At 45.2% G+C, this 18,759-nt stretch overlaps 1 protein-coding gene and 1 long non-coding RNA gene across 3 annotated transcripts in view; one reads left to right on the top strand and one right to left on the bottom strand.

Moving 5' to 3' along the window:
• Positions 1-7,437, top strand: part of LOC131480199 (uncharacterized) — a 19,955-nt gene extending 12,518 nt beyond the window's left edge. The window contains exons 2-3 of the long non-coding RNA XR_009245325.1: positions 3,351-3,477; positions 7,323-7,437. This is a non-coding gene — a long non-coding RNA (uncharacterized LOC131480199). The remainder of the gene's footprint in view (positions 1-3,350; positions 3,478-7,322) is intronic.
• Positions 6,300-18,759, bottom strand: NLRP10 (NLR family pyrin domain containing 10). Of its 2 annotated transcripts, none has more exons than XM_058663434.1 (3): positions 18,718-18,759; positions 9,208-9,496; positions 6,300-8,104 (listed from the first exon to the last, which is right to left on the bottom strand). In XM_058663434.1, exons 2-3 carry the CDS (start codon positions 9,488-9,490, stop codon positions 6,333-6,335), a joined length of 2,055 nt encoding a protein of 684 aa, XP_058519417.1. In that variant the 5' UTR covers positions 9,491-9,496; positions 18,718-18,759; the 3' UTR covers positions 6,300-6,332. The 2 variants fall into 2 exon arrangements, with proteins under 2 accessions (XP_058519417.1, XP_004593904.4); XM_004593847.4 differs by lacking the exon at positions 18,718-18,759 and adding an exon at positions 12,580-12,768.

The following is an 18,759-nucleotide window of genomic DNA, read 5'->3' as shown; positions in this document are numbered from 1 at the left end:
GGTATATCACATCCCTAGGAAACCCAACACAGTAATCCTTGCCTTGTTCCTGATCTTACAGGAAAAGCATCTAGTTTCTCACTGTGAAAGTATGGTTTTAGCTACAAGAGTTTTATCTAACCAAGCAAAATTCCCTCTGTTCATATTTTACTGAGTTTTTATCATGTGTGGATGTTAAATTTTGTCAAATAATTTTTCTTTTCTAGTCATATGACTATAACTATTTCTCCTTTAAGTTACTAATATGGTGTATTACATTAATTTATTTCCAAATGTTGTACCAACTTTGTAAATTTGGAATAAATCTCATTTGATTATGATGTATAATTCTTTTTAAACATTGTTGGGCTCAGTTCACCCAACATTTTAAAAATATAAAGATATGAACACTCAACTAAGGAGATAAGTTATCTAAATTGTCCTTATTATTATTCATTAGAAAAAATGTAAATTAGGGCCCAGCACCATGGTCTAGCGGCTAAAGTCCTTGCCTTGAACACGCTGGGATCCCATATGGGTGCCGGTTCTAATCCCGGCAGCTCCACTTCCCATCCAGCTCCCTGCTTGTGGCCTGGGAAAGCAGTTGAGGACGGCCCAGAGCTTTGGGACCCTGCACCCGCGTGGGAGACCAGGAAGAGGTTCCCGGCTTCTGGCTTCAGTTCAGCACAGCACCGGCCGTTGCGGCTCACTTGGGGAGTGGATCATCAGATGGAAGATCTTTCTCTCTGTCTCTCCTCCTCTCTGTATATCTGACTTTGTAATGGAAATAAATAAGTCTTTTTAAAAAAATGTTTAAAAAATGTAAATTAAAGTTGCAACTAGATGCCACATTATATGCTTACCAGTTCAGCTGTCTGTGGTTTGAGGCATCTGCTGGGTGTTCAAAGATTGTTGGAGTGTGCAGTGCCCTCTGAGAGAGTCCTGAGCCCAAAGAGTAAAGAAGGAAGCTCCATGTAAGAATAAAACAGTTTATCGAGGCAAATTACATATGGGTGTCAAGACAGGAATGAACAGACAACTGCATCATAAGCTGTTGCAGGGTTGTTTTCTACAGAAGACAGCGAATAGGAGAGCTTTAAGGGCTAACCTCGCAGACATCCTGCTGGAGACAGCACATAACCTGTATGGCCTGGAGCAGTGCCACCTGGGTTAACAGGTGGTCAATCTACCAAGTGAGATCGAGAACAAAACAAAGGGATGAGACTCAGGATGGCATTACTATGGCTTGCTGTTGTGCACTGCACGTCTCAGAATGTGTCCTCCATGGATAGTTCATGTATTTCAGATTGGTCCCAAAACATTAATGCATTCAACGCTTTATTGGACTCTTTTCTGTCATGAGTATTCATATTCACACTACTGTGTTTTGATATGCACTGCTCAGCCTTTCCCCATCTCCACTCTCCCCAAACCATCTCAGTTATTTTAAATTCAGATTGCATATGTGTGTATATATATGTGCATATACATATATGCTAAGTATATATAATCTTATCCACATCCATTCACATAAAAGCTGTGATGTACATAGGCATGATTGAAGCAATATATGTTCTTTCATTATTCTAGTTTTCTTGTACATGAAAAATCCTACCTGGGCATTATTTCCATCTGGTGGATATCTAACTATCCCAACAGCATTTGTTGAGGAGACTAACCTTTCACCCTGGGTTATGTTCAGTCCTCTTGCTGAAGATTAGTTGGTGTACACGTATGGGCTCACCGCTGAGGTTTGTGTTCTGTTCCATTGATTTCTTTGTCTTTGTACCAGTGCCAGACTGTTACTGCTACTGACCTGTAGTACATCTTGATTTTTAGTATTGTGATTTCTCCAGTTTTGTCTCATTGTTCAAAACAGGTTTGGCTATTTGTGGTCTCTTGTGTTTCCAGACGAATTTTTGCACTGTCCTTTCAAGCCCTGAGAAGAATGTTGTTGGGATTTTGGTTTGTATTGTATTGAATCTGTAGGTTACATTTGATAACATGGATGTTGATTCTACCAGTCTACAACATGGTAAATTTCCTTATCTTTTAATGTCTTCTATTTCTTTCTTTAATGTTTTGTAAATTTCCATCATCGACGTCTTTAATGTCTTTGTTTAGGTTTGTTACAAAGCACTTAAGATTCTTTTCCACTATTTTTATGAGACTGTTCTTATGAGATTTTTCTCAACAACACAGTTGTTTGTGTATTCCAAGGCCATCCATTTCTGTTCATTTATTTGTATCCTGCTATGTTGTTAAACTCTTATGATTTCCAGTAGTCTCTTTGTTGAGTCTTAGTTCTCCTATGTATAGAATTGTGTTATCTGCAAACAGTGATAATTTGACTTCCTCATTTCTGATTTGAATTCCTTTATTTTTTTCTTTTTTTCATTTTTATTATATTTTTTGACAATCTTTACATAGTTAATTAGGGTAAAAAGGTTCAAGGGGCTATAGGGAAGTGGGTAAGACTATCATTTCCACATTGTTTCCTTCATGTATCTGAGATAAAAGGGGATATTGAGAGAGAAGCCCCACCCAGTTTCCCACCCACCCCAGGTGCCAGATGTGGGGCTGCTCCGAGATTCTTGCTCAGGTGATTTTGATAGTTCACCAGTTATGAATCACTGCCAATCTTGCCAGTCCAAGCTCAATAAGGTCGTTGAAGAATCCACTGATTTAATTTATTTTTCTTGCCTAATGGCTCTGGCTAGGACTTCCAATATTATATTGAATCGCAGTGGTAAAAGTAGATATCCTTGTCTGGTTCTGGATCTTAGAGGGAAAGTTTCTAGTCTTTCCCCATTCAGTATGATACTGATGTTGGGGTTTTCATATATTGCTTTAATTGTGTTGTGGACTGTTCCTTCTATGCCTGTCTTGCTTAGGGTTTTATTATGAAGTGATATTGTATTTTATTGAATGATTTCTTGGTCATAAAGAAATGATCATATGGGTTTTAGTAACTTCATTTTGTTGATGTGGTATATCACATTTATTGATTTGTATATGTTAAACCATTCCTGCATGCCAGAGATAAATCCCCCTGGTTTGGTGAATGATCTGTCTGATGTGTTTTTGGATTCTGTTGGCTAGTATTTTGTTGAGGATTTTTGCATCTGTGTTCATCAGCAGTAGCCATTCATAGCTGTCTACTAGTCATGCTCCCAACTTCAGTGTGTCATGAAGATGATTCTGCCATGTATAGCACAAAAGCCAAACTTAGCACTGTCACATGTGAGAGGGTCTTCAAAACATTCATGGACATGTGTATTATGAAAAAGAAATGCATGGGTATCAAGGGTTTTTTTTTTTTCTTGCCACCAGCCTTCTGACTTACTCCCCCAAATTCTTGCAACATCCAGGGTCAAGTCAAGCCAAAGCCAGGATTGCAGACCTCAAGCCAGGAATCCCACATAAGTGACAGGAATTGAATCACTTGGAACATCACTGCTACCTTTTAGGATGTGGAAGCTGGAGTTGGGAATGGGGGTGAGTACCAAACCCAGACACTCCAATGTGGAATGTAGGCATCTTAATCATGAGGTTACATGTTTGTCCTCATTTTCCTTTTTGAAGTTTCAGAGTGCGGGGGAAGGGGGGAAGGATTCCAAGAATAATTAGAGCCACTCAGCCAATGTCTTACTCCCTGTGGCTCATAGCTACTGCCTGCTTTGCACCAGCCCCTTCTAGCACAAGCTTCTTCCACTCAGGGTTGCCAGATGGAGCACGTAAGATTAACAACCCCAGTTACATTTGAATTTCAGATAAATGACACTTCATTTTTCAGTAAGTCTTGTGCAAAAAAAAAAATCTTTTTCTTTGTTTCTTTGAAATCCAGAATTATTTGGTGTATGTGTTTTATCATCCAGCCTTTCTCTACCTGCCACTCTCAGACCCCATTCTTTAGAAAGGGTTCCCACAACTCTTCATGAGGAACACAGTTCCTTCCTTTTGGCCACAGATTATTCTTTTCTGTGGGTGTGCTCCTTGCCCACCCATGAGCACATACCTAAAGAACAGGTGGGAACAGACTCTGCACACTCCCTCTAAGCCACCTGGCTGAATATCCACGGAGCATCTCTCTCTCTCTCTCTCTCTCTCTCTCTCTCTCTCTCTCTCTTTCTCTCTCTTTCTCTCACACACACACACACACCCCTGAGGGAGGTCCCATCCATCAGTCATGCTTGCACCTGTGTGCCACATTATCAGAACTTCTTGCTCTGGAAAAGCATCCTCTCTTACCCAGCAAGCCTAGGGAATGTATCCATGTAACCTGATGTGTTTAGTAATGTGACCTAGGCCACATGATTATGGCCTAGCCAGTCAGAGAAGTTTATTATCCAGACTCCGATGAATGCCTTATGGCATATTCACAGGGGCAGATCAAGATCCTCTCCCAAATCCCCTGCTGGAGCTATCACTCACTGTCTTTGGGATTGCTGACTATGAAGTGACCAAAGCTGAAGCCCTTATGTCATCTTTGCTGACATTGCTAGGCAGTTACGGAGAGAGCAGGTGAGAAAGAGTGAAACTCTGACACTGTTGGAAAGGGTCAGCTATATCAAAACCCAGCAATCATGACATTGGGTCATCTAATGATTGCTTAAACCAAGTTGAATTTCATTTCGAATCCGAACTAAAATAGAAGATCTAAACTTCAACTGAATAATAAATTTTTCTTTTTAATAAAAATGCAGAGAATGGCTAGATACCTACTTTGTTACTCAGAAATTTTCTATTACATTAGGAGTTGGAATGCTGGAACCATTCAAGCCATTTAGGGGGTCAACACCACCTCCCAGCTCACAGGGTGCCAACCAACTGAACTGTTTCACTAATCCAGTGCAAGTTGTTCTTTAAATATGCACACACATTTTTTTACATTCTTCAAATACACAGTAATCCACATATCCGACATACCATGTATACAATTATCAAATATCAAGCTACCGGGTAATTGACAGTAATTAGTTTCATGAGGCACCAGGCTGACCTCTCAAGGCTGAGTTCCCCTGGACTCAGGTATCTGGGCATGGGTCTGGCAGATTGCTGCAGTGGCACACATGGAATGAACTTATGGGAAGCTGTGACAACCAGAAAATGTGTGAAAAGCCAAAAAAAGGAGTATGAAAGATATCCCTGAGCCATGAGGGTCTCACTCCTAGCCGCACTGGAGCCAGCAGCAACACCTGGGTTGGGGTCAGTTTGAGACCTGTACGGTCTATGCTGTGAGCTTCAACACTGAACTGAGATGCGGGAACCAAGGAGTCTCTCTCAGGAGTCCCAGAACTCAATGGCACTCCGATGAAACCTGTTTTCTTATTTAGGAAATGAGGATTCAGAACTGACTGCACATGCAACTATAATTTTTTTCTCATTCTTTTTTCTTTTTATAAAGAATGATCCAAAGCAGAGATTGTTCTTTAGTGCTTGAACTGACCAGTCTTTCAGAAAAAAAAAAAAAAAGCCTGAGCTAAGGACACAGCTGGGAGTAAGAGTGGTGCTTTATTGTGAGAGAACTAAGTCAGGTTTAAAGTAGAGTTTTCAAGACTGAAGTTCTTGTCGGCCATGGTCCTTGGCTCAATTCCAACACATACAAATTTTAGAAATTTCTGAAAAGAATGGGAAGCTTCTCTTTACTTAAGCAACAATTGACCACAAATACAGAGTCAAGAGAACACTCCATTATTGAACAGTATAAATTTTAATGTGTGTGTGTATATATATATATATACACACACATATATTTTTACAAAGCTTTGTTTGTTTGATTGTCAGAGAGAAATAAGAAATCCTTCCCATCTGCTGATTCTCCCCCGTAATGGCCTCCATGGCATGGCCAAGGCCAGCAGCTGCTTCCACATCTCCCACTTGGGTAACAGGGTCCAAAGTCCTTCGTCACCTTCTCTCCTCCCACGTATATGAATAGGGAGCTCTATTGGAAGAAAAGCAGCTGGAACTCAAATCAGTGCTCGAATATAGCATGCCTGCATAGCAAGTGATGGATAAACCTGTTGCCCCATGACATTGGCCCCAATATTTCCTTTAAATGCTGAGATTTATGTGCTCTGCATTTATCCGTATCTTACAGCATGCCCACAATACCCATTTTATTGTATCAACAAGTTTGTTTCACAGATAACAGTGGTCAGACTCAAAGGCTTAGTCATGTAAAAGCAGTGACTGAAAGTGGACACTATCCTATTGGAAGCCATTAACAGTCCCTGGGAGGAGGATGCTAACTAACTGGATTTGAGACTTTGATGGTAAATACTCACTCTACATGGTCTTCCCCTAAGGGTAGTCAGTGGTCAAGTCTTTTGATCCTCTGTTATTGAATAGTCTTATCCATTTCTTCCTCTATGGCCATTAGTCTGATCTCTCATCACTCCATGCTTTTCACTCCGTCTTCCTTCTTCCTCCTGTCCCTCCATTTCAATGAGTTTCAGATCCTTTAACATTCTCATTTCTCTGCTTCCCATCCCACTGTCCCCAATTTCTTTATCTACTTCCTCTGTTTCTCTGTCTTTTCCACTAGAAATCGCCTTTTGTGCCCCTACCATGTTACTTTGGCCCATAAGAGCACACTGCTGCTCCTCTCTCTGTCCATCAAGCAAGCTGGTTTTGACACAAAATGACTTCTTTCCACGGGGTCTCATTGTATTTGAATGTTCCATTTTGAATGACACATCAGTCATCTGAACACTTCTTGCCAGATTCTTTACTGTAGTCTCATAAAGGGAGAATCCCAAGTCCCAGGTCCTTTTATGCTTCATAGATTCCATTTGTTGTTTAAAGTACTTCAGCTCCTGTGCTATTGAAGGGGCAATTCTGAAGCAGAACTTTAGCTCCAAGTTGGAGAAGCTCTCTTTTCTCGATATATCCCATAAAAACTGCATACAAAGATTCATCTCTTTGTCCTTTTCCTCCAGCAATTTTTCCACTTCTCTGCAGGACTTCTTCCCCAGCTGGTTGTGGTTGTCTTTTACTAGGTAAGACATCGCATGAAAATATTCTTGGAAGCTAATGTGCCGGAAACTGTAGAACTTCTTCATGTCACGTCCTTCTTGGTAATCGTTGCTGCTCAGGAAAGCACCAAGTCTGGGCCCATCTAAATTGTGTCTCCTGAGGTCAGCTTCTTCAAATAGGAATCTGTGACACTGGATCCCCTCAGATGCCAAGGAGCAAAGGCCCTCCAGGACCCTGTGCCGAGTAAGCGCAGGGCCCCTATTGTCGTCAGGTGACAGGAAGGTGGAGACGTAGGCAGTGAAGATGTCAGTGCTGTTATTGAGCATCTCTGAGACCTTCTGGCCTCTCTCCATCTTCTTCCTCAGCCAGGAGCAGACCATCCAGCAAATGCCTGGCACCTGACATGCTTTGTAAAGAACATCATTTCCTTGGACAACCTCAAAAGCATTTCTGGCTTGCTCCTCATTGGTAAAATAGGAGCTGAAATACTCCCTCCTCTCCTCCTCAGAGAAGCCTAGGACGTGGACATGGCTGGGGCGATGCAGCAAGGGCTCCAGATTCCGCAAAGCCGAGGGCCGCGTAGTGATAACCAGGGAGCACGTGGGAAGAACCTTTCTCCTAATGAGGAGGTGCAACAGGTTCTCCATGGGACTCGACTGCCTGAAGGGTCTCTGAAGCTCATCAAAGCCATCCAGGATGAACAGGAGCCTCTCCGGCTGCTTCAGAATCTCTGTGATGGGGGCTTCCTGGTCCCCACAGCACCAGAAGAGGAGCTGGTCCAGTTTTCTTCCTGGCAGCAAGCCCACTTCTCTGCAACTCAGGTAAAAGACATAATCAAACCAGTCTTGGTAAAGGGTACCATTGGCCCAATCCAGCAGCATTTTCTTGGTCAGGGTTGTCTTGCCAGTGCCAGCTGACCCTTGGAGCACCACTACATGTGGGGCTGGATCGGGCATCTCTCCTGAACCAAACAGAGCCTCCACCTGGACAGAGTCCAGCTCCCACTCTGAACTGAGGCAGCCAGGTGATTTTGGGCTCTCAGCGCTGGGCTTGATCACAAGGAGCAGCTGCTTGTAGGTGCTGTTGATCCCTTGTTCCTGCCTCTCTTCTAGACAGCGCACGTGCTCCCGGTATATTTCTCTGTAATCTGAACCAGACAGATGAGGCATTAGGTGTAAAAATGAGAGTTTAAAAAAAAAGTCTAAATAGACCCTCCAAGGTCTGACTCTGCTCTTCAATCTCTAACATGAATCTTTTTGAAGATTATACTCCTAATTTCATGAAGGATCCCATATGTGTATAGGAGTGTGTGTGTGTGTGTATGTGTGTGTGTGTCTATCAGTGTGGAGAATGGTGTGTGTGTGCTAGTAGGATGTGAGTCCATGTCTGTATCCACAGGTGCTCATGGGAAGTGCTTAAGGAGACTTGCACATTGATGTACAGGAAGGGCAGCAGCAAGTATTGTTTGTGCAAAGTATTGAGTGCATGTATAGCAGCAAGTATTTTTTTGTGAGAAAGACTCCAAGAGAATGGGTGAGTATTCATGTGAAATGCTCCCATGGAAAGAGGTGAGGAGAGAGAAAGGAGCAAGAAAGAGAAGCTGGAGGCGGTGGGTAACCTCAGCCTATTCTGAGAACAGACGGGTCGGATTCTAAAGATAGAGCAGCTCTGAGTCCACAGATCCCTCACATTTCTGTCTAACAAAGGAGCTCGTAGGAGTGAAGGGAGCCCATGAGAAGGAGCACAGGCAGCAGCAGGTGCCTCTCTCCTCCCCAGATGCCCTGAGAAAGAATAGGAGGCCCTGTGTACCCTGCTGTCTAGGCTGACTCCGCACGGGAAAAACATGGAAAGCAGCCACGGACAGTTCTGACTGCCACACCTGAAGCCAATTCTTCCAGTTAGTACAAAGCCCTTCACCGATGCCACTCATGCTCTCCAAGCCCTTTCTTCACACCTTCCCCCTTCTCTGATCCTTGCAACTGGAGGTAGACAGTAGAGTGTGATGGCCATGAAATGCTGTAGTCTTTCTATCAACAAATCCCTGCCATCTGCTCAGACCTTTCCAACCAGCATTTACTGGAACCCTCTGTTAGAGACCACCTGGGATCCCTGAGCATTGGGCATTCCCAGTGAAACGCAGAGGGCAGAGTGAGAAAAGGCATGAGTTGCAGGCTTTTGGAATCCGTGGAGAAATCACAGAGGTGGATTCTAGTACCGTCCCAAACTCCCATCTCCCCGCAACATACTCACCATTTAAACAAACGAGGTTGAGCTGATCCACAAGTTCCATCAAGTGCATTTCCTTCAAGACCTCGAGCACCACTTTCACAGCCTCCTGTGCTCCATATATTAAAATCAGTTGAGATGCCAGATCTGGCTGACTCAGGCCCTCCAGCTCCCCTCGGGTCAGCTGGCGATGGCCCTTAGCTGGGGTCTTATTCTGTAAGTGGTACTTCAATAATTTGAAATTTTTTTCTTCAAGTTCATTCAAGGCCCAGATCAATGCCTGCTGGGGATTTGGGACCACGGCCATGGTGATCTGGAAATGAAGGTTGAGATGCAGCCAAGGAGGCAGCAGGAGAGGACCACTGGTGAACTGAAGGTACCTGGGCGTAACAGGCAAAACAGCCACGTGTGTGGGTGCTGGGTTGTATCCCAGCGGCTCCAGCTTTTGGCAAATCTGTGAAAAAGAAATAAGAGACAAGGTACATGATAACTACAGATTTCCAACAAAAGTGGATACACAAGAAAGCAGAGAATATTGCTGAGTCGGTCCCTGCTGCCTCTTTGCCAGGTGGCCTATGTGATTGTGTCAGCAAGAGTTGGGAAGGTGTGTGGGAGCATGGATTCTCTTGCTGGCCCTGTCTCCCTGCCCCCGCATTTGTCTTTCACTTCTCCCTCCCTTTCTCCTCTTTTCTACACGCATTCTTTCTCAGGCCCTGTATGCCTCCTTAAACAGATAAGTAAGGAAAAAACTGTGTTGAAGTCTAACGTTTCTGTTGAAGTGAGCCTATCCCAGACTATGTGAATCCAAACAGAGCATGACTGCAGGGACTTCTGGAATACGGCAAGAAAGTAAACCATGTTCTTGCATCAGCCTCACACACTCAGCCACTTGTGGGGTTTCTGAACTGGAAATAATCTAGCTCAGAGAAGGAAACAAGTTCATTCCCCATAAGGAGAGAAACAGCTGAAGCTGGCATTGTGGCATAGTAGCTAAAGCAGCTGCCTCTATGGGTGCTGGCTTGTGTCCCAGCTGCTCTACTTCTGATCCATCTCCTAGCCCATGGCCTGGGAAAATCAGCAGAAGATGGCCAAAGTGTTTGGGTCCCTGCAATCCAGAGAGATCAGGATGAAGCTGCTGGCTCTTGGTTTCAGACTAGCTTAGGCATGGCTGTTGCTGCCAGCTGGGTAGTGGAGTAGTGGACCAATAGATGGAAGACTCTCATTCTCTCTCTCTCTCTCTCTCTCTCTCTCTCTCTCTCTCATGCGCGCGTGCATGCGCGCTTTTAAAATAAAGACAAACTTTAAAAATAGAGTATGCAGTCACCCAGAGTTTCTGAGATTTAACTATTAGAATTTTGACAATGTACCAGTAGAAGAGAGAAAGTGTTTGGAGTGTGTTAGGAACGAGGGATTTGGGCTACAAGTCATGGGCCAGTTTGGAGTACCAGGCCCAGGAAAGCAGGAGCAGGTGGCTCCAAAGGTGCAGGTTGCATGAGAGGACTCAGGGCTCCTATGCCAACCTCTGCTGTTGGCCAGGCTAATGCAGAGGAAAGAGAGGGCAACCCTGGGCCTGCCAAGAACACTGCAGTCTGTCTGGGTTGTTTCCACCTGTTGGGGAGCTGGAGATAAGTTGAAAATGACTCAGCTCGCTGATGTAAAAACCCAAACAAGCCAGACTGGCTCCTTTCATCCCAAACCTACTATCTCACTTCTGTTGGCGGTGGTGCTATTAAAATTGTAGATATGATCACCCAAATGCCTGCATGTCATGTTGGAACAGAGAAAGAACTCCACCCATGGCTTTGGAAGCAAAGACACCCACACAGTAGATCTATCCATAGCAGAAGCACTTGTTTACCAGGAAACAATTTGACCCCAATCTATCATTAATTGCAGTTGAGCAACAGTAGAAGCAGGAGGCATTCTTACGATTCTTTCAGCAAGAGAAAAAGAGCCCAGCACAGAAGCAGACATTCTGTGTTCCTCACCAAGACAGTAAACCCTTTTCTCTGCCTTGGCCTCATCAAGCTGAGGCAGTTTGGAAAAGGAGTTAGGAATCACTGTCTCATCATTGGCCATTGCATTTTTTGTTCGAGTTTTTGAAACCACTGGTACTGTCCCAATATGAAAAGGGAAGAAGGCAAGAGCGCCCTGAAATAAGAATGCAAGAACTTCTCCAACAAGAAGATGTGCGAGGTGAATTGATGGCTGCCAGCCTTTTGAAAGAACTTGAGAAAATACCAGAACATTGAGAAGCTACCAGAACTTACTAGCCAGCAGTTAGTTCCAAGAAAACCAGATAAATGAAAGCAAAATAAAGAAATTAGTACCTGTAGGAAAAGAAAAATGTAAGATGAGAAATCCAATATTAAACCACACATACTCAGAGGTGAATACTGTTTGAACAAAAATAATGATGCAACCACTGAATATTGATCTAATTAGATCATAAACATATTGAAAGGGTGGTGATGGAATATGCTAGAATATGAAGTCAGTAGATAATACCTAAGATTTCTGACTCAAAAAGTAATGTTTACACATACTATTTGGGAACGCAGTGATGTAAAACACTGGTAAAATTTAAAGTCCTTGCCTTGGGGAAGAATTGAGGGATAGTGGCAGTAATGGACTACAGTTTTGAGGCACACACTTTTTAAGCTTAATTGGCTTTTTAAATCATGGGCATATAATTCTTTGATAAAATAAGAACTAATTTAGAAAAGAAAAATGGTAAGTAGAGTAGAGTTAACATGTATAAACAAATCTTTCAAAGAAGCTTGACAACAAAAGAAATATAAAAGTTCCTGGGGTAATGTGGCAAGTGTGGCATCCAGGTTTTGTTTGTTCACGCATGCGAAAAGGTCGAATATATGTGAATGCTAAGCTAAAGTATCCAACAGAGGCAGTAGTACAGTGGTGGAGGCTAGAGAAGGAACAGAATGGAGGGTGGAATGAGTCCAAAGCAAAGGGAAAAGATCAACCTTTAACAAGACGGTGGAGGCGATATCCCCCTCCTTTTTGTGAGGAGAACAATACGGAGAGGGAGCATTCGGCAGAGAAAGACAGGTGCCTGGGCTCTCTGATCATGTCCACGTGCCTGTATTCTCTAGGAAGCGTGAAAAACAGCATCGCCCAACAGCAAGAGGGCAGAGTGCTGGTGGCTGCCAGGTTCCTTCTCTCCTGTACCTTCCTCCCTCCTCCAAGGCCTGGCATCTACTGCTCAGCAGCTACCGCCAGAGTCCTGGGGCACTGCAGGACTAAACGCTTCTCTCCAAGAGCCATGAGCCAGTTGAGACTAGAAACAAAAGCAAGACAGCCAAGAAGCAAATACAAGAGAAAACAGTGAGATAAGAGCTATATCAACGAGGTAAGAGAGCACAGGAGGCCGCTTACCAGGACTGGACAGTGTCAGGCCTGGAGGTCCCTGGCCAGGGAGCCCGCAGAGTTGCTCCTGAGCAAGTGAGAATAAGATGCGTAAGAAGTAGCTCAAAGAGGAGGGTGGAACCAGGAGGCAGGAGGTGAGAGGAGGCCTCCCTTCTTGGGGGAGGGCCTGTGTGGGGCACAGAGCTGACAGCAGGCACAACTTCACGTAAAGGGAGAGAATGAAGAAAGGGACCTGGGCCAGAAACAGAGTCAGATCAAAAAGGGCCAAGAAGAGACAGAAAGAAGCATGAGAAGATAAATGAGAGAAACAGACAGATGGAGCTAGCTGGTAAGTGTTGTTCTCTCTCTCTCTCTCTCTCTCTCTCTCACACACACACACACACACACACACACACACACACACATACACACTATACATAGGTTATTTCGTGACGGCTAAGTCAAGAATCAATGAAAGTGAAAAGTATATGTGAAGGAACTAACTAGAGTATAAGTCAAGCTGCCATTTTGAGGGGGTTCACATTTGCTTCCCTTTAGAAGATGCCCCATATACTTTTGCTTTCTGTGGTGAGAAACTAGAATGCGTCATATCATGTGTTGTAACAGTTCAAGGCGCATGGTAAACAAACTCTTTGTGCCTCCATGATTGCCATCAGTTGCAAGATATTATCAAGCCATTTCTTAAGGAAAACATTACTTATACTAGGGCAAATTCCAGGACAAAAGTGGGCACATAACAGGATGTTTGGAGACATTGTGGGCTCAATTGTACTGTTGTATACTTTTAATTGTGTGTCATAGCCTTACGTCGCTAAAGATGTTTTTATCATAATATGATTGATCAATTTGAGGTGTCATACCAGTTATAGGAATCACTTCACATTGGCAGAAAAACAACAACAACACCCTCAGGAGAATCCTATGAGACATCAGAGAGGTGATCAAGTGTCCATACAATGGGGTGAGGCAGCAATGAGGTGACCAGAGACATTCCGCCGGGCCTTGCCTCGCTGCTAGAAACTCCTCGTAGCCTTGCTAACCGAGGAGCGCTGCTCATCACACACTCATGCCATCCAACCCAACTGCATGGCTCCCCACAATAGTCTTTATACCTTCATCACTATAACGTGTTAGCATGTGGGCTTGGTAAGCTTGAAGATACTCTTGAGACAGGAGCCCTGTGGCCACCCCTTTGCAAGGATCTGTCTCAGCTGCCAGAGGCCCAAGAGTACTGCCACAAGGCCTGTAAGTGGAGGAGACCCTCAGTCTCCCCCAGTGAGTTGGCAGCTTGTAGCAAGATGGAGGTCAGAAGATAGCAGAGGCCATCCCCGGGATGGGCCCATTCTCCTACTTGCCTTCTTTAGCATGTTGCTGGCTCCTCAGTGTAAAGGATAAGCCTGACCCCTGAAATGCATCTCAGAGCAGGGGGCACCTTGGCCGCCTCCAGACTGCACTTCTGGAGTTTGCTCACAAGGCTGGGGAAGACTTTGAGCACACCTTGCACTGAGACCAAAGGATCTGTGTGAGATAGACCTGAAGAGGGGTTACTCGATGGGCCATTACAGAGTCTCCACCAGGACTAGGAAACCTGGCCCAAGAGAGCAGCTGGCAGTCAGAGCCAGATGCTGGCAGGAGGGACAACACCCATGAATCAACAACAAATCTAAAACTAGGAGGGAAGTCATGAGGAGTGAGTTAGGGTTTAACAGGGCCACATTGTGATGGAAGGCTCTAAGTAGGAGTAAGAAACCTCGTGATAATTCCCTGTGGAGGGCAGCCCAGCAAGGCAGAGGGAACAGGTGCATCATTGTGATTCTAGACACAGTCACCTCTCCAGCCCAGGATTCTCATTTGGATCATCCTAAGAAAAGCCATTGTTCTCCAGTTGTTTTCTTTATTTTGCGGTGGGGGGGGGGCGGTAAAACCTCTCCCTCTATGCTGGAGAGTCTCCAACCTTCAAACTAACAAGCAGATTCATGCAAGACGCATGTACATCTCATTTGATATTAATATTCTTACATGGCACAGGGAAGCTTCATGAACAAGAAGTGAAAAATCAAAGGTGCTTAAACTTGGAAGCGTATATACCATTGTAGCAAAAAGATGGAAATTTGTAGAGGAGTAACAAAATAGTGGGTTCTGGAGTAGTAAATCGTGGGGAGGCAAATCAGTAATATATGGAGAAATTAATGAAATTGATGAGATACACAGATTATTTTAGTAAGATTTGTTTGCGTAGGTTCAACTCAGTGTTAATGCCCCTTCAGTGTTCCCTGGAATGGGGACAGTCCCTTTCCATGGAATTTATGCCCTGCGGAAAGGACAGAGCACATCTATTTTTTTTTAAGATTTATTATTATTTTTATTGGAAAGGCAGATATATAGAGAGGAGGAGAGACAGAGAGGAAGATCTTCCATCTGATGATTCACTCCCCAAGTGACCGCAACAGCCGGTGCTGCGCCGATCCGAAGCCAGGAACCTGGAACCTCCTCCAGGTCTCCCACAAGGGTGCAGGAACCCAAGGCTTTGGGCCGTCCTCAACTGCTTTCCCAGGCCACAAGCAGGGAGCTGGATGGGAAGTGGAGCTGCCAGGATTAGAACCAGCGCCCATATGGGATCCCGGGGCGTTCAGGGCGAGGACTTTAGCTGCTAGGCCACAGCGCTGGGCCCAGAGCACACCTATTGTTTCTTAGTGGTGATCAGCACAAAATCACTAGTACACCAAAGCTGTACATCTTTTTTTTAAACAATCATTTTTTATTAGAAAGGCGGATTTGAGGAGAGAAGGAGAAGCAGAGAGAAAGATCTTCATCCACTGATTCACTCCCCAAGTAGCCACAAAAGTTGGAGCTGAGCCAATCTGAAGCCAGGAGCCAGGAGCTTCTTCTGGGCTCCCACACAGGCACAGGATCCCAAGGCTTCGGGCCATCCTCTGCTTTTCCAGACCACAAGCAGAGAGCTGGATGGGAAGTGAAGCGTGGGGACATGAACTGGCACCCATATGGGATGCTGGCACTTGGAGGATTAACCAGTTAAGCCATTGCAGCGGTCGCAATGCTGTATATATTATAATGTATATATTATAATGTGCTGCTCTGATTCCTTTCTGCCTCAAGAATGAGTTCTGAATGAAACCATCATTCAGCATTAATGAAAATGTAAAGTGTCTAACAGTTTCTTATAAATACTGACCCACACCATGTCCTAACCATTTCAGTACTGGGTGTTTGGCCAAGAAAACATTGTGTCTCCACAGAGTTACACATGAACGTTCACAGAGGCTGATTTCATACTGGCCAAGCATTGTGAATCGCATCGACAGCTAAGGGACCAATAATGATCTGTCTGCTAGGTCTACTGGCCACCCGAGACAGAACAGCCTTTCTCAAAGGGGAGTCTGTGCCTGGGCCTTTGCCCATGCAACAGGCGGGCAGGCAGACAGGACAGAGCTGCAAGAGCAGAGAGGGCAGGCAGACAGGAACAAGTGGGGTGCTGGCTGAGCCCTGGTAAGGTAAGAAATACTGACCCAAGTCCATCACTGGTCCGTCCGTGGCCTTGACTGCCTTCGGGGCATGCCAGATCTCTGGCTGAGGTCACTCTGGTGTCCACTCACTTACTGTAACCATGGTTACCATCAATATCCATACCCTGTAATACTGTTCCTTATTTTAAAAATAAGGAGAACCACTTGCGTGGAAGCCACCAGTCTGAATGACTTCACTGTGCATAATTCCACCGTAGCAGAGGGCTGGGGCCCACGGGCCCTGCGCCTACGCCTAGCTTCCTGTGTGGGCGTCCACAGAAGCCAGAGGGCTGGGCATGCCCAGTCAACGGAGGGATGGGGCGGTGGGCCACTCAGGGGTGGCTCCTGCTCAGCCCTGCCCGGTGAGGGAGGTCGAGGGAGTCGGCGCTGTGGTGGCTGTCTGTCACTCCAGCCAGTCACTGAGGAGGTGGGAAGGACTCCGCAGGTCCCACACTGCACCTGTACTGCTCCTGGCAGGCATGACCCTGGGTTTCCAGGCAGAACTACTTCAGCTTGCTCCCCTGGATGACCAGAGGTGGTTGGTTTAATGTGTCCACTTGACCGGGTCACACTGTCGACATTTGATCAGACATTATTCCAGAGACTGATACTCGAAACAGCCAGGGCTGAGCTGATCCGAAGCCAGGAGAAGCTTCTTCCAGATCTCCCCCCACGCAGCCCAGGGCCAAAGGACTCGGGCCATCTTCCACTGATTTCTCGGGCCATTAGCAGAAGTGCAGCAGCCAGAACTCTCCTATATAGGTTGCTGGCATGGCAGGCAGAGGCTTAGCATGCTATGCTGCAGTGTCAGACGCCACCAGAACTGGTGTTTTTGTCTGTTTCATTCATTGTCAATTATATTTCCATGCGAGGTTAGAATTCCCATACTGTAGGTTAACGGCCACTGAAAATACCAGGGCAGGGCTAGCTAAAGACCCGTTCAGTAGTGTGTGCTCTACAAAGCAAACTACAGTTTGAAAACTACACTTTTAAAAAAGTCTTACACAGCCTGCCGTACATTTCCATTTTTCCCCCTTAAAAGGAGTTTAACTGCTTCACAGGGAAGCTAACTGCTTCAAAGAAATGCATGCCAGGACCAGCTTATCCTCATTATTTTCACCTTCTCCATGTTTCTCCTCCCTCTGTTCCTTACGAGTTTCTTTAACCTTGACAACTCCTTTCCTCGGTGCCTCTGGTTGTCCTTCACCCCAGGTTACAATCGGCAACATTCTGGGTATTTCCCCTTCAGCTTAGCAAGCTTCTTGTTATTGGCAGCAGTTTGATCCCACCACACGTCTTCCAGTTTCTTCGCAAGTAAATAGGCCAGAGCGCCCTCTTTTGATTTTGAGGGGGACTCAGAACTAGAAAAATTTCAAAAGACTGGTGGCATAGCTTGCTAATCCTCCACCTGCAGGGTCAGCATCCCGTATGAACACCAGTTCCTGTCCCAACTGCTCCACTTGCCATCCACCCCCCGTTTATGGCCTAGGACAGTGGCAGAGGATTGTCCAAGTCTTTGAGCTCCTGAATCCATGTGGGAGATCCAGAAGCAGCTCCCAGTTCCTGGCTTCAGACCGGCCCAGCCCTGGCTGTGGCGGACATTTGGGGACTGAACCAATGGATGGAAGATCTTTCTCACACTTTATGCCTCTGTCTCTGTAAAGCCTGCCTTTCCAGTAAAAGTAAATGACTCTTAAGAACAAGAAAAGATCGAAGGAGGCCTTTTGGGTAACTGGGATCCTTACTTTTTCTGTCTCTCTGGCAGGGATCTAGGCTTTCACTTCCACACTTGATCTTAGCCAAAAGGCTGAGCAGCGATAGGCTTTCGCTTCTGCTTCAGTTGTCCACCTTTGCTGTGTGTGTTCGTGTTCCCCCTTTTCTTAAGCAGACGTGGCCATCCCCTCCCCAGCTCTTTTTAGAAAATTCCACGGTGTCAACAGCAGTACCTGGGTGGTGAGACTGGCAGTAATTCAGAACAGCTGAACTATCGAAGCCACTTGAACAATGCCCTTGGAGCATGCCCCCCATCAGGGACCTGGGATGGTTGGGAGGCTGGGTGTGGCTTCTCCCTCTGTCTCTCCCCTCCCCCAGATACAGGAAGAAAAAAAGAGAATGTGGAAACAATGGTCTTACCCACTTTCCTGTAGCCCTTAGATCCTTTGAGCCCTAATCAACTACGTAAAGATCATAAAATAAATAAATAAATAAATAAATAAATAAATAAATAAATAAATAAATTCCGAGATGTCAACAGGAGCACCTGGGTGCTTCTTCCTCCCGCCAAGCATGCTCAAGCAACACATGGGGTGCCATTTGCCTCTAGGCTCCCCTTTGCCTGTATTTGGCTGCTCTCACTGGGCTGTGGTGTTTTTCTATCTGGAGTTCAATGTAGTTCCACCGGACAATCAGCTTATTGAATTAACTGGCACTTTGTGATACTGAGAAAAACAAAGTCCTTTCTACATTAAAAAAAAATTATACTGATTTTATTTGAAAGGCATACAGAGACAGAACTTCCAATCTGTGGTTCACTTCAAAATTCCCACAATAACCAGGATCGAGCCAAGAACCCAAAACGCCAACCGAGTCTCCCACGTGGGTAGCACAGACACAACCACATCACCTGCTGCTTCCCAGGGTGGACATCAGCAGTACGCCAGACACG

Source organism: Ochotona princeps, chromosome 4 (assembly GCF_030435755.1).
Source record: "Ochotona princeps isolate mOchPri1 chromosome 4, mOchPri1.hap1, whole genome shotgun sequence".
In the NCBI taxonomy this organism is placed as follows: Eukaryota; Metazoa; Chordata; class Mammalia; order Lagomorpha; family Ochotonidae; genus Ochotona; species Ochotona princeps.
This window is presented reverse-complemented; position numbering and strand designations above follow the sequence as displayed.